The 19,607-nt window shown below is 36.0% G+C and overlaps 1 protein-coding gene across 1 annotated transcript; it reads right to left on the reverse strand.

Moving 5' to 3' along the window:
* Positions 1-381: 381 nt before the first annotated feature.
* LOC122049114 lies at positions 382-15,966 on the reverse strand. Its single transcript, XM_042610570.1, has 7 exons — positions 15,546-15,966; positions 11,027-11,126; positions 9,580-9,645; positions 7,876-7,990; positions 7,460-7,542; positions 7,198-7,259; positions 382-826 (listed from the first exon to the last, which is right to left on the reverse strand). Exons 1-7 carry the CDS (start codon positions 15,737-15,739, stop codon positions 727-729), a joined length of 720 nt encoding a protein of 239 aa, XP_042466504.1. The 5' UTR covers positions 15,740-15,966; the 3' UTR covers positions 382-726.
* Between the last annotated feature and the right edge of the window lie 3,641 nt (positions 15,967-19,607).

Below are 19,607 nucleotides of genomic sequence, written 5' to 3' on the forward strand. Positions count from 1 at the left end.
TAAGAATATTGGTCATCATTTAGAAACGGACTTAAGAATATTGGTCATTTAAATAAGTCCATAAATATTCACCATTAGGATAATGAAAAACTTTAACTAGACATCTCCAGGATTAATCAAAGTGATGTATATCTGTATTAAAAAAAAAAAGTGCATGTTCTGAGAGCAAAATAGGATTCATGCCATTTGTTATATATGTGTCTCCTTTAACCAAACCATCAATATGACGTAAAACATTTATGATTTGGCCAATTAAAAAAAGTAACTTAACACACTTATTTAACAATAAGTTCAACAGTCTTTATTTTGGAAGAAAATAAATTAACAAACTACAAACTTTCATTCCGACACCACATATCTTCTTGCAATTCTCCTGGCAAATGGGAACAAAATAGAGATGCAATATTAAATTAAAGGTACCTTTGAACATTAAGGTCCACTAAATCTGGTTAATCACTGACAATTTCAGAACAAACACATAGAGTTAAGGCTATTTACTAACTGTGCATTAGACTAATTAATCATCAATTCTAACCAAAAAAAAAAATCCTTGACTGCTTAGGTTATCTGTAGACAATATGTACTAATCGGCTGACCAAAGAACATTATTAACATTATTACAACGACCAGGGCAACAGATAGATTACCACTGGTACTAACTGCCTATTTCAACCAGAAAAGTGTTTGATTTCCTTGGGCAGAGCAACGAGGTGGCCATGGATCAGTCTACATATTTGGCCTTGGCAGGATCGATTTGGCAAGCTCTTCGTTCAACTTCACTGGAAGTGATGGCATCTGCTTCATTATTTCAGGCATATCGGTCAAGCTGCAACGAGATTAAAAATTTAGTTTGATAAATATCCTGAGCAAATAGAATATCAAGTGAAAGTTTCAGTAATTGTCTCTGAACAGATTCTTCTTGAATCACTGAAAGACTGTTCAGTTTCTTCAGATACATGCTCAAAGCCTACAAATTTAGGTTGTACGTTGAGGTCAGAATTTGAACGTTTGGCAAGTTCAGCCTAGAAATTTGATGAACATGCAATTATGATGTATATACTTATTAGGGAACGTTGATTAATGTTACTACATGTGAAAATCTAGTAAAACCTGATCATGTTTTTATAACAAGCATAACTGCTTCCATTTATTTATTTCACCAAGTTGTTTTATATAAACAGTGTCCACTCAACACCAACAAACCGTATATTCCCCACCAGCTGGGTTGCATTACGTAGACCTTAATACTCAGGTCAATTGGATAACATTGAATTATCAAGCACCATTCCTTCAACTCCGGTTAATTTCATTCATCCAAATATGAAATATGTCCATTGTCTGAACATTTGTGTACCTTGAAATTTATATCTTCTTAATCTATTTCCTTCCCTTTCATCATCTATTTGGATTCCACTTAAGTAACCACAGAAAATACTTTTAGTAATTTACATTATCTAGTGACCTCACACATCCACTTCTACATGTTCAATCTCAAATCTTATCCGTAAGTTTCCAGCTCGTGTGGAGTTAGTGTGTTAACTTGGATCTGTACTGGTTGACATGAAAAAGAAAGAGGGAGGAACAAGGAAAACCAAAAAGAAAGGATGCCCGTATATTGCAACAATCCAACATCAGTCAATCGATCAAAACTATGTTCAACTGTGAAAACATTCACAGCTTTTACAGAATAAACAGTTTTGTCGAACAACTGTGACAGTTTGAATAAGTATGAATAGTAATAGCGATGAGCACAAAGTAGGAAATCAAGAAATGTAATTAGAAAGATATTAATTTTAGAAAGATATTAATTTTCTATGTACAGAATAATTAGTTTCCTATTCTCTTTTCTATTATAATTTTATATATAATAGGTATTCTCGTTCTAAATGTAATACAATTCGAGACATCAATTTTTTCCACATGGTATCATAGCATTAAGCCTTCATTGCTAATTTTCTGCTTCTGCATGTCTTTATCATGGCTGATTCTACATTTCTACATTTCTTCGGTGGATTCAATAATATAAAAATTGAGAAACTTCGAGAATTGTTGAGTTCTCTTGATAAACCATCTAGCGTGTGCTCTTTGACTCTTTCATGTATCTCCTCACTCCCTTTTTGTATGAATACCTCAAACATTTTTTTTAATAACTTATGAATAATAGACTGTGATTCCCAATTCTCAAAATTTCTACACTTATAATCTCAGCCCAAGCAACAAAAAAAATTGTAGTAGCTAATGGATCTTTAGCTACTTTTGCTGGTTTGGGAAATGTTCACCTTACTGCTAGCCTTATCCTTAAAACGTCTTTCATGTACCAAAATTGTCGGCCAACCTTATTTCCGCTCAAAAATTAATTACAGAACTTCACTGTCATGTCATTTTTTCTCCTCCTTATTGTGTTTTCCAAGATTAGGACTCGAGAAGGAGGATTGAACTTGCTAAGGAACATAGTGACCTTTACTACCTTGAGTTCACTATGAAGACTAATTGATCTTTATCCTTTCACAATTCGTCCAACAAAGATAATATTTGATTGTATCACAAACGTCTTGGTCATCCTTCTTTTAGAGTTTTAAAGGTCATGTTTCCACATCTTTTTGAAGGATTAGATATTTCTAAATTTTAATGTGATGTTTGCGAATTGACAATTGACAAAACATTCTTGTGTATCCTTTCCTATTAGCAATAAAAGAAGTTTCTCCCTTTCATTTAATTCATAGTGACATGCGGGGTCCTTCTAATATTCCCAATGTTTCAAGGACCTGATGATTTGTATCCTTAATTGATGATTGCACCCCAAGTTACATGGTTGTTTCTCCTCAAACAAAAATATGATGTCAGCATTATTATTCCTAATTCTCACTCAATGAATCAAAATCAATTTAAAGTGAAAATCAAAAGTTTTAGGACCAATAACGCTAGAGATTACTTCAACCAAACATTGTCCTCCTACTTCCAATTTCTGGGGATTATTCATGATTCATCATGTGTTCATACACCCCAATAGAATGGAATAACAAAAAGAAAAATGGACATTTACTCAACACTACTCGTGTCATTCTTTTCTACAACAATGTACCTAAATCCTATTGGAGAGAGATTATCCTTAATGCCACATACATGATAAACAAATTTCCCTCACGTATCTTAGATAATAAGAGTCTCATGCAACTGCTCAACGATTTTTATCTTCATTTCTGAACCATAAATAGACTTACTCCTAGAATTTTTGGATGACCTGCTTTTATCCATATCCATGGTCCACTACAAGGTAAACTAGACTCTCATGTCATCAAATGTGTCTTCCTTGGATACTCATCCACTCAAAAAGGGTACAAGCGTTACCACCCTTCATCTCAAAAGTTTTACATCTCGGCTAATGCTACCTTATTTGAACATACCCCGTTCTTCTCCAAGTCCTATCTTCGGGGGGAGATTTCAGTGACAGAAAATAATGCTTCCGAGTCATTTGAACTTATTAATGCTCTTGATCTTCTGAATCACCTTCTATTCATATTCCATCTAGTGAGTCACCTCCATCTTCCTTTCCATCCAGTGTTTCTTGGGATAGTCCAAGTATTCCTTAAGTGTATTCAAGGAGGAAGGTCGCTCTAGAAGCAATACAAGTCCAAGAACCTCAACCACACTGGGATCATTGTAAGATCTAACCCACCTTTACAACCTATTGAATCATCCACTAACTTAACATATAGCCTTAACCTTCCCATTGATGTTAGAAAAGGTACTAGAGAATGCACCAAACACTCTCTCTACCCTCTATCTCACTATGTTTCTCTTAAACATCTATCATCACAAGCCCACAAAAGATTCATTGTGAATCTAATTACCATGATTATTCCCAATACTGTTTATAAGACATTGCCAAAAAGGGAATGGAGGGTTGTCATGAGGGAGGAAATGGATGGATTAGAAAAGAATAAGACATAGGAGGTTGTTGAGAAGCTAAAGGGGAAGAACATTGTTGATTGTAGGTAGATTTTTACACTAAAATAGAAAGTAGATAGATCTTTTAAGAAATATAAAGCTATGTTGGTGGCAAAAAGTTATACTCAGACATATGAGGTATATTATAACTTTTGCTCTAGCTGTAAAAATGAATACTATCAGAGTTCTATCTTTGACTGCACACTTCAGCTAACAACTCCTACAGTATGATGTGAAGAATACATTTCTCCATGGAGATTTAGATGACAAAATTTATATGAACCTCTCACTAGAATTTGCAGGGGATATTGATAACATACTATGTAAATTAAGGAAGACTCTTTATGGTCTAAAATAATCTCCTAGGGCATGGTTTAGAAGATTTGTAAAAGTCATGAAGAAGTCTGGGTATAATCAAAGCCAAGGGGGTCATACTTTCTTTGTTAAGCACCATTCTAGTCTATGTAGATGATAGCATTTAACTGGAAATGATGAAAAAGAAAAACATGATCTAAAGCAGAAATGGATAGAGGAGTTTGAAATAAAGGAATTGGGCAAATTGAAATACTTCTTTGGTATTGAGGTAGCATAATCTATCAAAGAAATTTTTATTTCTCAACAGAAGTATGTGACTGATCTATTAGCTGAAACAAGGAAGATTGGGTGTAAGTCGATTTCTAATCTAATGGATCCAAATCACAAAATAGGAAAAGCTAAGGAAGAACCAACTGTGGACAAAATGATATATCAGAGGTTGGTTGGTAAGCTCATATACCTTGCTCACGCTAGTCCAGACAAAGCATATGTTGTGAGTGTAATCAGTCAATTCATGCATGATCCAAGAGAATCTCACCTCCAAGCTACTTACCGAGTATTACATTAATTGAAAGACACTCCGGGAAAGGGAATTTTGTTCAAGAAAAATAAAACGTTAGCTTTAGAAGCTTACACAGATGTAGGTTCTCTAGTGAATAGAAGATCAGATACAGGATATTATACTTTCCTTGGTGGTAATCTGGCGACATGTATGAGTAAGAAACAAAATGTGATGGCAAGATCATCTGTAGAATCAAAATTTAGGATCATTACTCAAGAATTACATGAACTACTCAGGTTGAAGATTATTCTAGATGATTTGAAAATCAGATAGGAATGCCCCATGAAACTTTATTATGACAATAAGTCAATTATCAATATTGCTCATAATCCTATTCAACATGGTCAGACTAAGCATATTAAAATTGATAGATATTTCATCAAGAAAAAATTGGAGAAAGGATTAGTGTGTATGTCATGTCCCTTTAGAACTACAATTGGTTAATGCGCTAACAATGAACTAAACAGTTCTAGATTTCATGATCTTATAGTCAAGCTATTAATGGAAAATATCTATTCCTTAGCTTAGGAGGAATGTGGAACAACTTTCACAACTTATTCAAAATAAACAACTATGTCGAACAAAATAATTAGTTCCCAATTTGCTATTAATTTCCTATTCTCTCTTCTATTGTCATTTTATATATATGATCCTGTCCGAAAATCGAGAAGATGGTTGGCTGGGGATGTGGTTTCTACGTTGACTGGATGTGGACCTCGCTTCGCTCTACAAGTACAAGAAACGTCAGTGCCGAGCCAGGGAAGGGGTCCCCAGCATTGGCCCCTGATGTTCAAGTCAGTCATCGGAAAGAGGAAAAAGACGGAGCAACAATAGACACAGATATGAATAGTGAATAACGCGTACCTCCGCCGGTGTATGGACCCTTTTATATAGTGCTCTAGTGGGTGACATGCATGCTTCTCAAGGCGTGGGCATGTTCTCCAAAGGTAGTAGGCACGTTCTCCAATTTGTCATATGAAAGGACCTATCAAGAAAGTGTCTCTGACATCATACCTTAACAGGATATGCATATCCCTGACAAGATAGTAGAAGCTTCCGTCGTACGATCCGCCGGTTGACCATGCCTCGGATTGGCAAACGTCACCTGTAATAATGTGGACTATAAAGTCGATCATTGGGTATGCAATAAGTTATGCGGAGGGATATGAGTGATGTAGATGGGATCTATCCCTTTCATATGACGGAAGCGATATCTGTGACCCCTTGATTAGTAGGACACAAGAATGCATGATCATACTCGAATGAGTCAATATGCGATATTGAGCTTATTTGATTAACTATGTCTACTTAGAGATCAAGAAATACAAAAATTGATAAGAGGATGACACGATCTATGTCTCATTGATCAATCTAGATATCAAGGATAGAAGAATTGAGTCATACAAGATAATAGACACAAAAAGGTTAGGTTGGATCTTGACATTCTCATCAGTTGGGTAGCAATGATACCTTGGTAGATGTCACTCATTACTTATGTATCTAAAATGATTTTAGAGACATTGCCAACGTTACGAGAACCTATTGGTCACACACACAAAGAACATGTTAATTTGGAGATGGGTTCATATGGGATCATTAGATTAAGTCTAATCTGAATTAAACTCAGTGAGTTAAACTCAATTGGATCCAATTATTGGATTGAGTCTAATTCGAATTAGACTCATTGAGTCAATTCGGATTGATAGGGATTAATGAGTTAGACTCATTAAGTGACTCGATGAATTTGAATTCATCAAGGAAGAGAAATGTTCAATTTAGAATTGATCATGCATTGGATGAAGAGTAAAAAGGTAGTCAATTTTAAATTGATGATGCATTGGATGAAGACAAATATTAATGTCAATTACGACAATTGACATTAAGGCGTTTGATTGAATGAGTACAAAAAGGGTTTTGATTCATTTCATGAAAAGACTTGTGTTCTTGCTCTTCTTCTTCTTCTTCTTCTTCTTCTTCTTCTTCTTCCACCTTTGGCCGAAACTCCCTAAAAAGGTTGCTAGCACAACCTTAGGTGGTTTTCTTCTCCAAGTTTGTGAGTCCGTAAGGTGGACCGAACGTGTTCGTGTGAATACCGAAAAAGGCACGAATACTTGATTGTGCTGAGATCCAATGAGGACAAAGTTGTCATCGGGAGTTCGTGTTTATGCAACAAAGATATAACTCTCATCACCGCTAGTATACGATTTCCTTCGCTTAGATCTTCCGGAAGGATCTCGAAAAATATATTCCGCTGCGCTTGTGTTTGTTTTGAGCTCGAGATCCTTACACATTCCTGTATATTCTAAAAATTACCACGAAAAGGTTGAAAACATAGTGCAAAAAACAAAAATCTTTCGGGCAAAAGAACATACTCTTTCAAGACTGATAGTATATTGTCCAGTGTCTGGCAAAACAGGTTGATGTTGTCTTGTATCTGCAGTAGGAAAGAAACATGGTTCGTTATGTTCATCATAGCCAAATCTATGCATAGAAGTTGAGGCTAGATAACTCTGCAGAAAACTAGTAGTCCAATTACAACAAAAGCTATGCCCACACAAACATTAGTGATTAGTGATTCCAGTTTGTTAGACGCAGCAAAGAACCAAACAAAACTGAAACATAGAATATACACACCTTTAAGTTAGTAAAATTTGCTGATATTTTACTGAAGGCCTCTGCATTACTCTCAAGAAGCTCTCCTGTTCGTCCACCAATATCTGTACATAAAAATGTATTCCTCATGAAGTACTACTCTACATTGCTTGAAGTAAATATATTAATCCAAATATTAGTAATCATTTATGCTACTAAATTAATGTCCAAAACAAAGATGATTTGTTGTTATCAAATGTTTGTCCTAACTATTTGTGGTCAACTACATAGATGTTATCTCTCCATTGAACTTCATACAAGACTACATGCCTAGTAACATTTAGATCAATTAAAGCACAATCATTTTTGTAACATCAAAATATGGTTTCAAATGGAAACCAAGTCAAAATCTTATTACCACAATAAAATTAGAAATGGACAAATGAAGATGTCAGAACCTTTATAAGCAATGTCATCATCATCGACTGGGAGCATTGGCGGTGGATATGTAGGAACATTAGGACGTGTTCCAATGTAGCTTAGCGCTTTTGCAGAAGCATCTGAAACCCTCTCCTGTGAGAATGACAATAAAAAATCAGATGGCAGATTTAGAGAAGTAATTAGACACAGATGTCCACATTCTTCCAAATGATGAAAGCCCATTACAAGTCCCTGCGGATCCTTCAACAAGTTTCATCAAATATATATTAAAGCAATGCAAGACTCATAGGTTAACCAGAGTAGGAGAAGGTTTCAAATGTAAATAACATGGCATTCCCAAGGATCTGGAACACAAAATACCCTCTTTTTTTTTTTTTTTTTTTTTGGCAAATATCCAAGACAAAGCAGATTAAGTTTACATAGCAGTTATGGTCATTGAAAGCAGTCATGGTCATTGAAAGATATAAAATAACTACCGACATGTATGGTTTGGAATCTCATGTCATGCTAGGCATGGCTGAAATATATTGTTCCTCTAAGTTCTTAATACTGGTCAGCATGCATCTTCTCTCCCGTACCAACCATGCTACTCATTCCAATGGTATCATACCATGCTAACAGAAGGCATGCATTGACTCACTTCTGCACATGTTTAAATGTGTCAAGATGAATTCTGATGAACTTAAAGATATTTTTTATTTTTTATTTCTAAACTTTTAATTTAATTGATTATCTAAGTCGTATTTCTAAAAGCCACTAAGTTAAGTGGATGAGAATTAAAGAAGTAAACTTATCAAAAACCATCTCGATATGCATTACAATAAATAATTAAATAAAACTATTATTCAACTAACTAATCAATATAGTCAATTTTTTAAAAGTAAAATATCTAAGCAAAAGGAGATTGAATGAGTACAACCGTTTCGAATTTATCTCATAGGCTTTGTCACATGTTGAAGAATGCTCAGTACTGCACAAAAGTTTTACTTACTATCTGATTGCTACAAACTTATTTTTGGAAGTAAATCAAATAAATAGAAAAGGTTGAAAGAAGTAAAACTTATTTAAACTCATCTTGGCACACTTCAATGTGTGTCAAAGGGTGTGCACAGTTTGATGACAAATTGTATCATTCGATCTAAACCCCAACACAAACAATATTGTAAACCTTGGATTAGATCAAAAAACAAAGAGTGCAAGGAGAAAAAGGGATTTGCCCATCACCACAACCACCACTAGGATAATTGCTCAAAAGCATCTGTAGATAGGCAAGTTGTAACTTCAGAAGCAATGCCAATGGAAGAAGCAACACAAATCCAGAGTCAAGAGATGGATAGGATAGCATCTATCAACTAGTCACCCAAAATTAAGAGGGAAAGTAGTGGCACAGGCGCAACAAGATAGCATGAAAACAGAAAAGAAAGATAATGGTTGGCAGTGAAAGTTTTTATCATTCTAATGCCAAACTGAAATGGGATTGGAAATGGTTAGGATTCTCAGAGTTTCCATATATATGTAGATCCATAATGAGAACAATTTATAAAAAAATGAAAGTTGATCAAACTTAACCAACACATGAAAATAATTCTTAACATACTGGAAGTGGTGATTATTCAAAAAAAAAATATCCATACAACAATATGATACATTGAAAATTCCAGTTACTTTTAATAGCATAACCACATAAATATATGAGTGAGTATATGCTATAGGTAATTCACCTTTTTATCTTTGCTTTTTCTTGCCAGATTGTGCTCTTCTTTCCTCCTCTTGCTGTTCTCCTTTTTCTAAAGAAAAGAAACATCTTTATTAACCAAAAAGCCATAGCCACAGTTGAAAATGTTTACTTGAAAGCTATTATCTTAATTCATAAATGATGAATTGGATTTTATAACTACTGTATCATTTATTAACAATATTCTAAAAATATAGTCTATTATTGATGAAAAAAATGTTACTAAATACAAGACTTAGGTCAACAAATAAAAAAGGCAGCTCGGTGCACGAAGCTCCCGCCATGCGGGGTCTCGGGAAAGGATTCATTGTACGCAACCTTATCCTGCTTTTTGCAAGAGGTTGTTTCCAGGATTCGAACCCGTGACCTTTTGGTCACATGACAACAACTTTATCGTTGTGCCAAGGCTCCCCTTCACTTAGGTCAACAAATCTACTAATAAAATTATCATCCCTAAAACTTTTAGTGATAAATAATTAAGTTTTAGTGACAGAATTTTTGCTCTTCTTCTATCACCAAGGAACATAAACCTCAAGTTAATCTTTCAACAGATAGACTAATCAAAACATTCTATGCTCGGAAAACAAGTTGTTCAATTTTGTGTATGGAAAATGATTTGCAAATTGCTAATGGAAGTGCTAAAAGTAAACTTTCGAGCCATGTTAACAGCATTTTCTATAATACAATCAGATAAAGAGGAAGGACAAGCAGGTGCACCCCTGTATAGACAAACAGAAAGCTTACATGAAACATTTATGGCCCTTACAAGAATTTTCAAACGAAGCTTGTTTTACAGTGTTAAACAGGTTTGCCACTCCTTTCTGTTAGCACCCTTAATCCATGCCAAGAAATTAAGAATTATAAATCCGTTAGCCCAAACAAGATGTCCAACTAACAACATCCAAGCCCAAACAGATAACCTATTCTTACCAAAAGGGTATCTATTGATGAGTTATTAAGGGTTTAACCATAGATAATCCCTTAACCACTCTATCAAATAGGTAGAACATTCATTAAATTGTGAAATGTTACCCAATCATAGTGTGTTGTGTTTCCAATGCCAATAAAAAGTAACCCAATGCTATTTAACATCCAGAACTGTCAAATAAAATGTGGTCCCAAGAAGAAGAGAATTGAACCTCAAAACATGTACACAGAAAGAAGAGAGAAAAATACCAGTTATTGAAATCATTTGTCCTTGTCTACATGCAATATATGCTTTCTCAATTCAATAAAAGGGTAATATTTCCACAAAATCATCAAATTAATGGAATTTCTGATGTTTATTTCTTCTAGAAGTTACTTTCTGAAGAATCAGAACAATATTCATTAAATACAAAAATGATGTTACATGTTTACAGTTACAAGCATAGAAAGGCATGCATATTCTGCAAAATTATTAAGCATACATCAAGCTTTTATATCATACTTACCGTCATCCATCTACACCGCATTGCCACATCACGAACTGTCTTGTCATGCAATTTCATGGCAATTTTTGCATAGCAGATCAGAATTGTTTCAGAAGCATACCTGCAAATCCATCAATGGAACCTTGAGTAAAAGCAAGGCAAACACAGGCCATGTTTCCTACGAAGGAAGGAAACAATCAGGGAGTAGGAGAAGAAAACTCATAGTAAATTAATTATGAAATAGTTTTCATTTGATTGTTTCCTTGGAGGGAAAGGAGGAAAATTTAAAATTTTATTTACTAAAAGCATTAATCATAAATAGATGGTAAAAAAAAATTCTGATTTTTTAAGTTGGATTTTTAATCTCCAGTGCAGCCTTTTCCACCCAAATTGGATGGACAGTTTATGATATAGATATGAATGTTTTCATCAACGTCTATCAGGATACCGGGATAAATCCACTTTGACTAACGTAAATACCAAGTTGGACAAGGTGCAACCATTAATATATCGCCAAAAAGATAAATTAGTTTCTCATCCTACCAATCCTTTTCAATGTAGAGCTTCAGAGTCTCAGACACAAGCAATGTCATCAAAACAGGAACAAACATGGGTTCTTGCCCTGATCCACTCAAATCAAGGACCATATAATTTGCTTGAACAGACACATTGTATTTTTAGACAACTGCAGTACATCATCCTAACTCCTCAACCATCTACAAGGATCTTCATAAGCGCCATATGTGATGCAGGAGAGAATCTAAAATTGGAGTTTTTTTAAATAGTTATCCGTTAATTAGGTTTAGTTTATTTTTTATATTTAATTTTGTCCTAAATCTTAGGAAACGAGTCTTAATAGTTAATTTATCTTAAATCTTAGGGAATAAATCTAGTTGGTTATTTTTCTGTTATTTTTTTTTTTTAAGGGTTTTGAGAGCTATATAAACCTATGCTTAGATGATGTTTAGGGACAAGTTATTTTGATATTGAATCAATAGGTTTCGCTTAAGCCACGTTACGGCTACATCTCTTTTGTTCTTTATTTCCCGCTCTTATTTTCTCAAGAAAGTTTTTTAAAGCCTATCTTGAGCTACTTCTTATTTCGTTATTTCTCTCTTGTTTCTTCTTAATCCCTTTGTAACTTCACGCCCCAAAATAATCTATATTCTGCTCGGCGTCAGTTGGTATCAGAGCTCATTAAGATCCAATGGAGGGTCGTCGTAGATGTGGTCATGATCGTGAAAGGCAGGTTCCTGCTGAGGAAGCCTTACATTGTGGTTGTAGCACCCAAGACGAGATTCAGTATCTACAGAGACAAGTCACAAAATTATCTTAACGTCTAGCGACACGAGAATGTAAATATCGTAAGTTCCTTTATTCCCCTTTTGAAAAATCTCTAATTTCCAATCGAGAAGAGTTGTCCAAGCACAAGTTTGGTTTCGAGAAATACGGGTTCAACCACCCCACAACCTACAACTTCGAGAGAACACCAACTCTCGGTGCCTCTACGTCCCCCCTTCCTCTCACGGCGGCGGAGACAACCATGAGGATGCGGACCTCGACAATAACGAGTACGATCAGTCCTACTCTCTCGATCATCCAATTGCAGGAGGCAGCGAAGACAACGACAAGATCGAATTATTCGGTGATCCAATTTACGACGAAGACGAGATCGAAGCACTAGGCGAACTAATATTCGATGATGAAGTTGACAAGGCACTCTATGGTGATGACCATGAGATTTTGGTCTTATTTGAAGATGCAGTTTGTGCCGTATCGGAAGACAATGCAAAGAAAAGGGAGACTATGGATGTTGAAGACATTATTTAGAACTCGAGGATGAGTTCTTTTAAACCTAGGGTGTCTGATGCAGGAGCATCCAGTGATACAATCATCTCGTACCATAACATGACTATGTTCCCCTTGGAGTTGTTACGAGAAGAAAATAAAGCTACCAACTTTCCTTTTGAATCTAAAAGAAGGACGATCAAGGCTACTTATAAGGAAGATGATGAGTTCGTGGTCTTCTAACGTGGCAACTCTATTCGGAGTCTGGACGAGATGGAATCCCTTCAGATTTGGTAACTAATAACTCTACACTACTTTTTATGTCCAGATTTTTGAACAAGATGAAGTACGAAGACATGGTCTATACTTTGCTTCCTTACAAAAGCAATAAAATAGACCTAGACTTAGATCTACCAGCTGAGGTGCAACCACTCCTATCCAACTTTTGCTAATTTGATGGATGAAGACCTTCCTCCGGGACTTTCCTCTAGGAGATACATTCAACACCAGATTGACCTCGTTCCGGGGTCAATCTTACCTAACTGGCCGGCATACCGTGTTAGCCCTAAGGATGCTGAAAAACTACAATGACAAGTTGTGGAGCTATTGAGACAAGGTTATACTCATGAGAGTATGAGCCCTTGTGCAGTCTCTTCCCTACTTACTACCATGGGTATTAAGGTTACCGACTTTGGATCTTTCTCAGATATGTATGTTGATGATCCCTCCTTTGGCAAAATATTTCAGGAGGTAACTAATGGACTTCACAATGACTTTATTTTGCACAATGGTTATCTATTTCGTGGACTATGATTGTGCATTCCAGACTGTTTCTTAAGGCAGCACAGGATCAGTGAATTGCATAACGAAGGACACTTTGGCCGAGACAAGACATTAGCCTTCATCTCTTCCGACTTCTATTGGACCAAGCTAACCAGTGATGTAGCTCATTTCGTGAACCGTTGCTTTGTTTGTCAATAATCTAAGGGAACCCTCACCAATGCTGGTTTGTATACTCCTTAACCAATTCCCGAAGCACCATGGTATGAGGTTAGCATGGATTTCATATTGGGTTTACCCCGCACCCAACGGACCGTAGACTCTATTCTAGTTGTGGTGGACCGATTCTCCAAGATAAGATGGCTCACTTTGTGGCATGCAACAAAACCATGGATGTTGTTCGGATTGTCACTCTCTTCTTCAAAGTGATTGTGCGTTTACACGGTATTCCTCAAACTATTACTTCGGATCGTGATGCTAAATTTGTTAGTCAATTTTGGAAGATTTAATGGGGAAAGCTAGGGACGAAGCAAAACTTCAACAGCGCCTATCACCCTCAGACGGATGGTTAGACCGAGGTAGTGAATCAGAGCTTAGAAAATCTTCTGAGATGTCTCATAGTAACCAAACCGAAGCAATGGGATATAGTTTACCTCAAGCAGAATTCGCATACAATAGATCAAAAAACAGGACCACTGGTTTGAGTCCTTTCGAAGTTGTTTATGGACGAAACTCATCTGGGGTACTAGATTTAGTCTCTATTTCGCGTCCCGGACAAACTAACCCCAAGGCTGAGAGAGGAGATGGCCAGGCATCTTTGAGTTATTCATGAGCAGGTTAAGCAAGCTATTCAAGAAACCAACACCGAATACAAGGGCAAATCGGCATCAACGTCAGGTTCTTTTTGATCTTGATGATATAGTTTGGGCTGTATTAACTCGTGATCGTTCCCTGTTTGTGAATACAACAAGCTCAAAGATCGAAAGATTGAACCTTGCGAGATACTAGAAAAAATTAATGACAATGTCGGTTGCGACTTCCTAGCCATTTAAAAACTTCTGATGTTTTTAATGTAAAACACCTAAGTCATTGTGCTCTGGAGCCGGATACACCCACCCTAAACTCGAGGACGAGTTCTCTTCAACTCCAGGCGACTGATGCAAGAGAGAATCCAAAATTGGGGGTTGTTTAAGTAGTTATCCGTTAATTAAGTTTAGTTTATTTTTTATATTTAATTTTATCCTAAATCTTAGGAACCGAGTCTTGATAGTTAGTTTATCCTAAATCTTAGGGAATAAATCTAGTTGGTTATTTTTCTATTTTTTTTTTTGAGGGTTTTGAGAGCTATATAAACCTATGCTTAGATGATGTTTAGGGACAAGTTATTTTGATATTGAATCAATTGATTTCGCTTAAGCCACGTTACGGCTATATCTATTTTGTTCTTTATTTTCTGCTCTTATTTTCTCAAGAAGGTTTTTTAAAACCTATCTTGAGCTACTTCTTATTTCGTTATTCTCTCTTGTTTCTTCTTAATCCCTTTGTAACTTCACGCCCTAGAATAATCTATATTCTGCTCGGCGTCAATATGATAATTAAAGAGGGGAGAGAGGAAATTCGTTACAGAAAGTTGTCACAGCTGCCGAAGTTTCCAGTGAATCTTCGTTCCACTTGCAAGGGATCAAGAACACTATACTATTTCCAAATGAATGAGAAAACACGATGCAAAAGCTCTCACTATATTCAAGAAAAGATTGTGCGTAGTCTATATATAAAATTTCACAGACTTCCACCACAAATATAAATCTGACAATAGTTTGTTCGTTTTAAAAACTTCAAAGCATAATTATCTAGAATCATCCACTCCAAACAGCTAATTTTCTGGATCTAATAAACTATTTACTCCAACAGGGAAAAAAAAACTCGGCAAACTATAAGGATTATACTCGAAAGGAAAGTCCGATATACTAACTTGCTAAGCCCTTCTTCCAAGGTCGCCTGCTCCTCGGCGGACCACTCAATCGACAACCCAGGGTTATGCTTCAGCGCCTGCGCCGCCGCCGCGGTACCATCGGTAGAGTTTCTTAAAGCTGATGAACCACCTCCACCGCTTCCGGCAGGTAAGGGACTGCCGTTCGTCCCGTCCGCGTTCACGCGGGCTCCCATCGACACCAAGACCTGGCAGAACGTTCCCCCAATTCTCAGAATTTCAAGCGCGCCGCGGCTAATGCACAGATGCTTTCGCCGCAAAGGTGGAGGGAAGGAGGCGAAGTTTCAACCTCGAATTTGACGCTCCGCCCGAGAGAAAGCCTTCTCAATGTGAAGAAGAGGAAGCGGAAGACGATACGGTCTGTGTTCTCCTCTCCTAATATTTATTTAATCAGCATTTAGTTATTTGTTTCCTTTTCTGGTATAATATCTTCGACAAATTGATTAGTTGACAGCCTCCGCACCACTTTTTCTATTTAGAATATATAAATTAAAATAAAAAAATATTTTATTAAATTTAAATATCTATTTTTAATACATTTTTTATTTCTTTTCATTTTTATAATATTTAAGGAATGAAATTCACGTCCTCAAATTTAAAAGAATACTATTTATAAATATATAATTTAAAAAATAAATAGAATAGTATTATAAAATAATTTTAAATAAGCAGACTCTTGTTTGTCTACCCATGGCAAACCTAGCTAGTGACAGTTGATCATCAAATTGCAAACCTAGATATGAATGAAAAATTCCATGGCAGGATTAAGCAATTGTGCCTGCATTGTGATGAAAGGATTAAGTATTGAGATGAGGGGAAGCAATGAAAAAAAGGGAACGGATGAAATATCCTACACTATATAGCAAAAGAAATTTTACCCACCAATTAAATATGTAAAGAAAAAAACTTCACGAAACTTTTATCTACCCATTACAAAAGAGGAAAAAAAAAGTTCTTAAAACAAGCAGACTCTTGTTTGTTTACTAACCACCAAGCATGCCCGCAGGAGATTTCATGAAAGCACATAAAAACAGTTATACTTAACTCCTTTGCACAAAACCTAAAAGGAAACTGGCACTAAACAACTGCAAATAACCTTGACATAGAAATTTATCAAAAAAACAAAATCCAAGGTGAAAATTCTCAAAGGAAGGAGACTTATATAGATTCATTAACCACGGAGCATGCTACGGGAAAGTTTCATGAAAGCACATAAATTCTATCGTACTTAACCAGGTTTAAAATTTCGACCTAGGTCAAAATTTTGATCATGGATCGGAATGATACAGTTTCAATATAGTATCGTATCATACCGATATAGTTGTGATATTTTTTAAATATAAAATATATTAATTAAAACATAAAATATTTAATATAAATATTTTAAAAAAAATATCAAAATAGATAAATAAATAAATAATTTATTATAATTTTTAAATTAAAATAAATTAAATATAAAATTAATTAAATAATTTTATTAGAATTTAATAAAACTCCTTTAGATTATCTCTATTATAGGTAGAAGTTGATTAAATAATTAATCTAAGTTTAATTAAAAAAAATCCGAAATCTAACACCACTCGCGAGTTCGCGCGACTTTAGTACTTCCGCGGGATTGCACTATCCCTCAGCCATGGGCGCAGGGATCGCGTGACTCCTCCGGCGCAATCGCGGTGATCGTGCGACCCCTCTGTAGCGGCTGTAAGATCACGCAACGCCTCCACGACAACAGTGTAACCCCTCCGTTGCTGTTAAGAGGTCGAGCGATCCCTCCGCTACTGCCACGGGGTCGCGCAACACGTCGCGTCTGGTGCCAAGGTTGTGCCGATGCCGATCGTCGGGCAGAACGAGATGTTTCACCCGTTTTAACCATCTCGATATGGCCCTTTAAACCATGATATTTAACTCCTTTGCTCAAAGCTACAAAGATACTGGTACTAAGCTAGTGCAAATATCCATAACATACAAGTTTACTGAGAAAAATCTGCGATATTGAATTAAAGCAGTCTGGAACATTAAAATTTACTGAAATTAGCAAAAAGGCGAGAAAAATCTGCGATATTGAATTAAAGCAGTCTGGAACATTAAAATTTACTGAAATTAGCAAAAAGGCTGCAGCTGCAGTTCGAGTTTTACAAGGTAATCCATAAAACTTCAATATATATATATATAGATGTATATACACAAATCCAGGCTAGTTATTCCATCTGTCTTTACCAGGAGATGCATGAAGAGCTCAGGAGGATGCATCCACTAGTTGTTATACTTTCTCTCTACTCATAACTCCGTGAACTTGTTTGCTTTACGAACTGTACACAACACAGGAAAATAACACTTGATATAACTTAAAGTCCAATAAAATCTCTTTATTGTTGTTGTCAAAGAAAATAAAAAATGAGCAGAACAGTACATCTTCTTCTGCTATAGATACAAATAAAAAGAACTAAGGAAATAACTTCCACTAACTGCTATAAACTGCTATAACTTCCACTAACTACAATAAACAGTTATGAACTACTTCTAAAGCATAGTTTTAACACTCCTCCTTGCTTTAGGAGCTGCAAACACCAATTTCTTGTCTCAGAAACTCAAACTTGCTGACAGGAAGGGCTTTGTGAAAAGATCCGCCAACTGATCTTCAAATTTGCAATAAATTAACATCACCGATTCTTCTTTCTGCACTTCTCTTAAAAAAACAGCTTTATATTGAAATGCTTAGTTTTCCCATGAAACACGGGATTGTGGGAAATGGCAATAGCAGCTTGATTATCAACAAATATTTGAGTGCTTCCTTTTTTATCAAACTTGAGATCCATTAAAATCTTCCTTAGCCACAAAGCTTGATTAACAGAAGTTGTTGCAGCAACAAACTCTGCTTCTGCAGTAGATTGAGCCACTGTTTCTTGCTTCTTCGAACTCCAAGAGAAAACACCAGATCCGAGAGTAAAACAGTAGCCTGAAGTGCTCCTCATATCATCAATGGAACCTCCCCAATCACTGTCTGAAAAGCCAATAAGCTTGAATTCTTTGCTTCTTCTGAATTTGACTCCAAAGTCACTTGTCCCTTTGACATAACGAATTACTCTTTTGGCAGCCTTGAGATGCAATTCACTTGCACAATGCATGAACCGAGACAAAATGCTTACAGCATTTAAAATATCAGGCCTTGTTGCTGTGAGATACATTAAGCAACCAATTAAGCTTCTGAAATACCCTTCATCAACCTTTTCAGCACCATCTTCTTTACACAGCTTCTCCTTTTGATTCATAGGAGTGCTTACTTCCTTGCATTCTTCAAGCTTAAACTTCTTTAATATCTCCTTTGCATACTTCTTCTGACAGATAAAAACTTCATGCTCAGCTTGTTTAATTTCCAATCCAAGAAAGGAAGTCATCAATCCAAGATCTGTCATCTCAAAAACTTTCATCATTTCAAGTTTGAACTCCTCAACCAGCTTTGCATCATTTCCTGTCAGTAGAAGATCATCAACATAGAGAGAAACTATGAGAAGATTACTGCTTTCATGTTTGACATAAAGAGTGGCCTCAGATAAGCTTTTCTCAAAGCCTAAGCTTAGCAGATGATCATCAATCCTGCTATACCAAGCTCTTGGAGCTTGCTTCAAACCATAAAGAGCTTTCTTGAGAAGAAACACCTTGTCTTCCTTCCCTTTCCTTTTAAAACCTTCAAGCTGTTCAACATAGATTTCTTCTTGCATAACACCATTTAAAAAGGCTGATTTTACATCAAGCTGATATACTCTCCAATTCTTGTGAGCAGCAATAGCAAGCAACAATCTAATGGTGTCCAATCGAGCAACTAGTGCGAATGTGTCAGAGTAATCCACACCAAATGTTTGAGCATAGCCTTTCATCACAAGTCTTGCTTTGTGTCTTTGACAGAACCATCAGCATTGAGCTTGGTTCTGTACACCCACTTGACTCCAATTACTTTTCTATCTTGAGGCCTTTCCACTAGGATCCATGTCTTGTTCTTCTCAATCATATGAACAGCTCCTCCTTCATTGCAACTATCCACTTTTG

Source organism: Zingiber officinale, chromosome 1B (assembly GCF_018446385.1).
Source record: "Zingiber officinale cultivar Zhangliang chromosome 1B, Zo_v1.1, whole genome shotgun sequence".
Lineage (NCBI taxonomy): Eukaryota > Viridiplantae > Streptophyta > Magnoliopsida > Zingiberales > Zingiberaceae > Zingiber > Zingiber officinale.

Coding starts and splice junctions, on each gene's coding strand:
- LOC122049114 (XM_042610570.1), bottom strand. CDS start 15,739: ATGGGAGCCCGCGTGAACGCGGACGGGACGAACGGCAGTCCCTTACCT. Junction 9,646..11,026: donor TGCGGTGTAGATGGATGACG/GTAAGTATGATA, acceptor TCTTTTCTTTAG/AAAAAGGAGAACAGCAAGAG. Junction 7,991..9,579: donor GAAAAAGCAAAGATAAAAAG/GTGAATTACCTA, acceptor TCATTCTCACAG/GAGAGGGTTTCAGATGCTTC.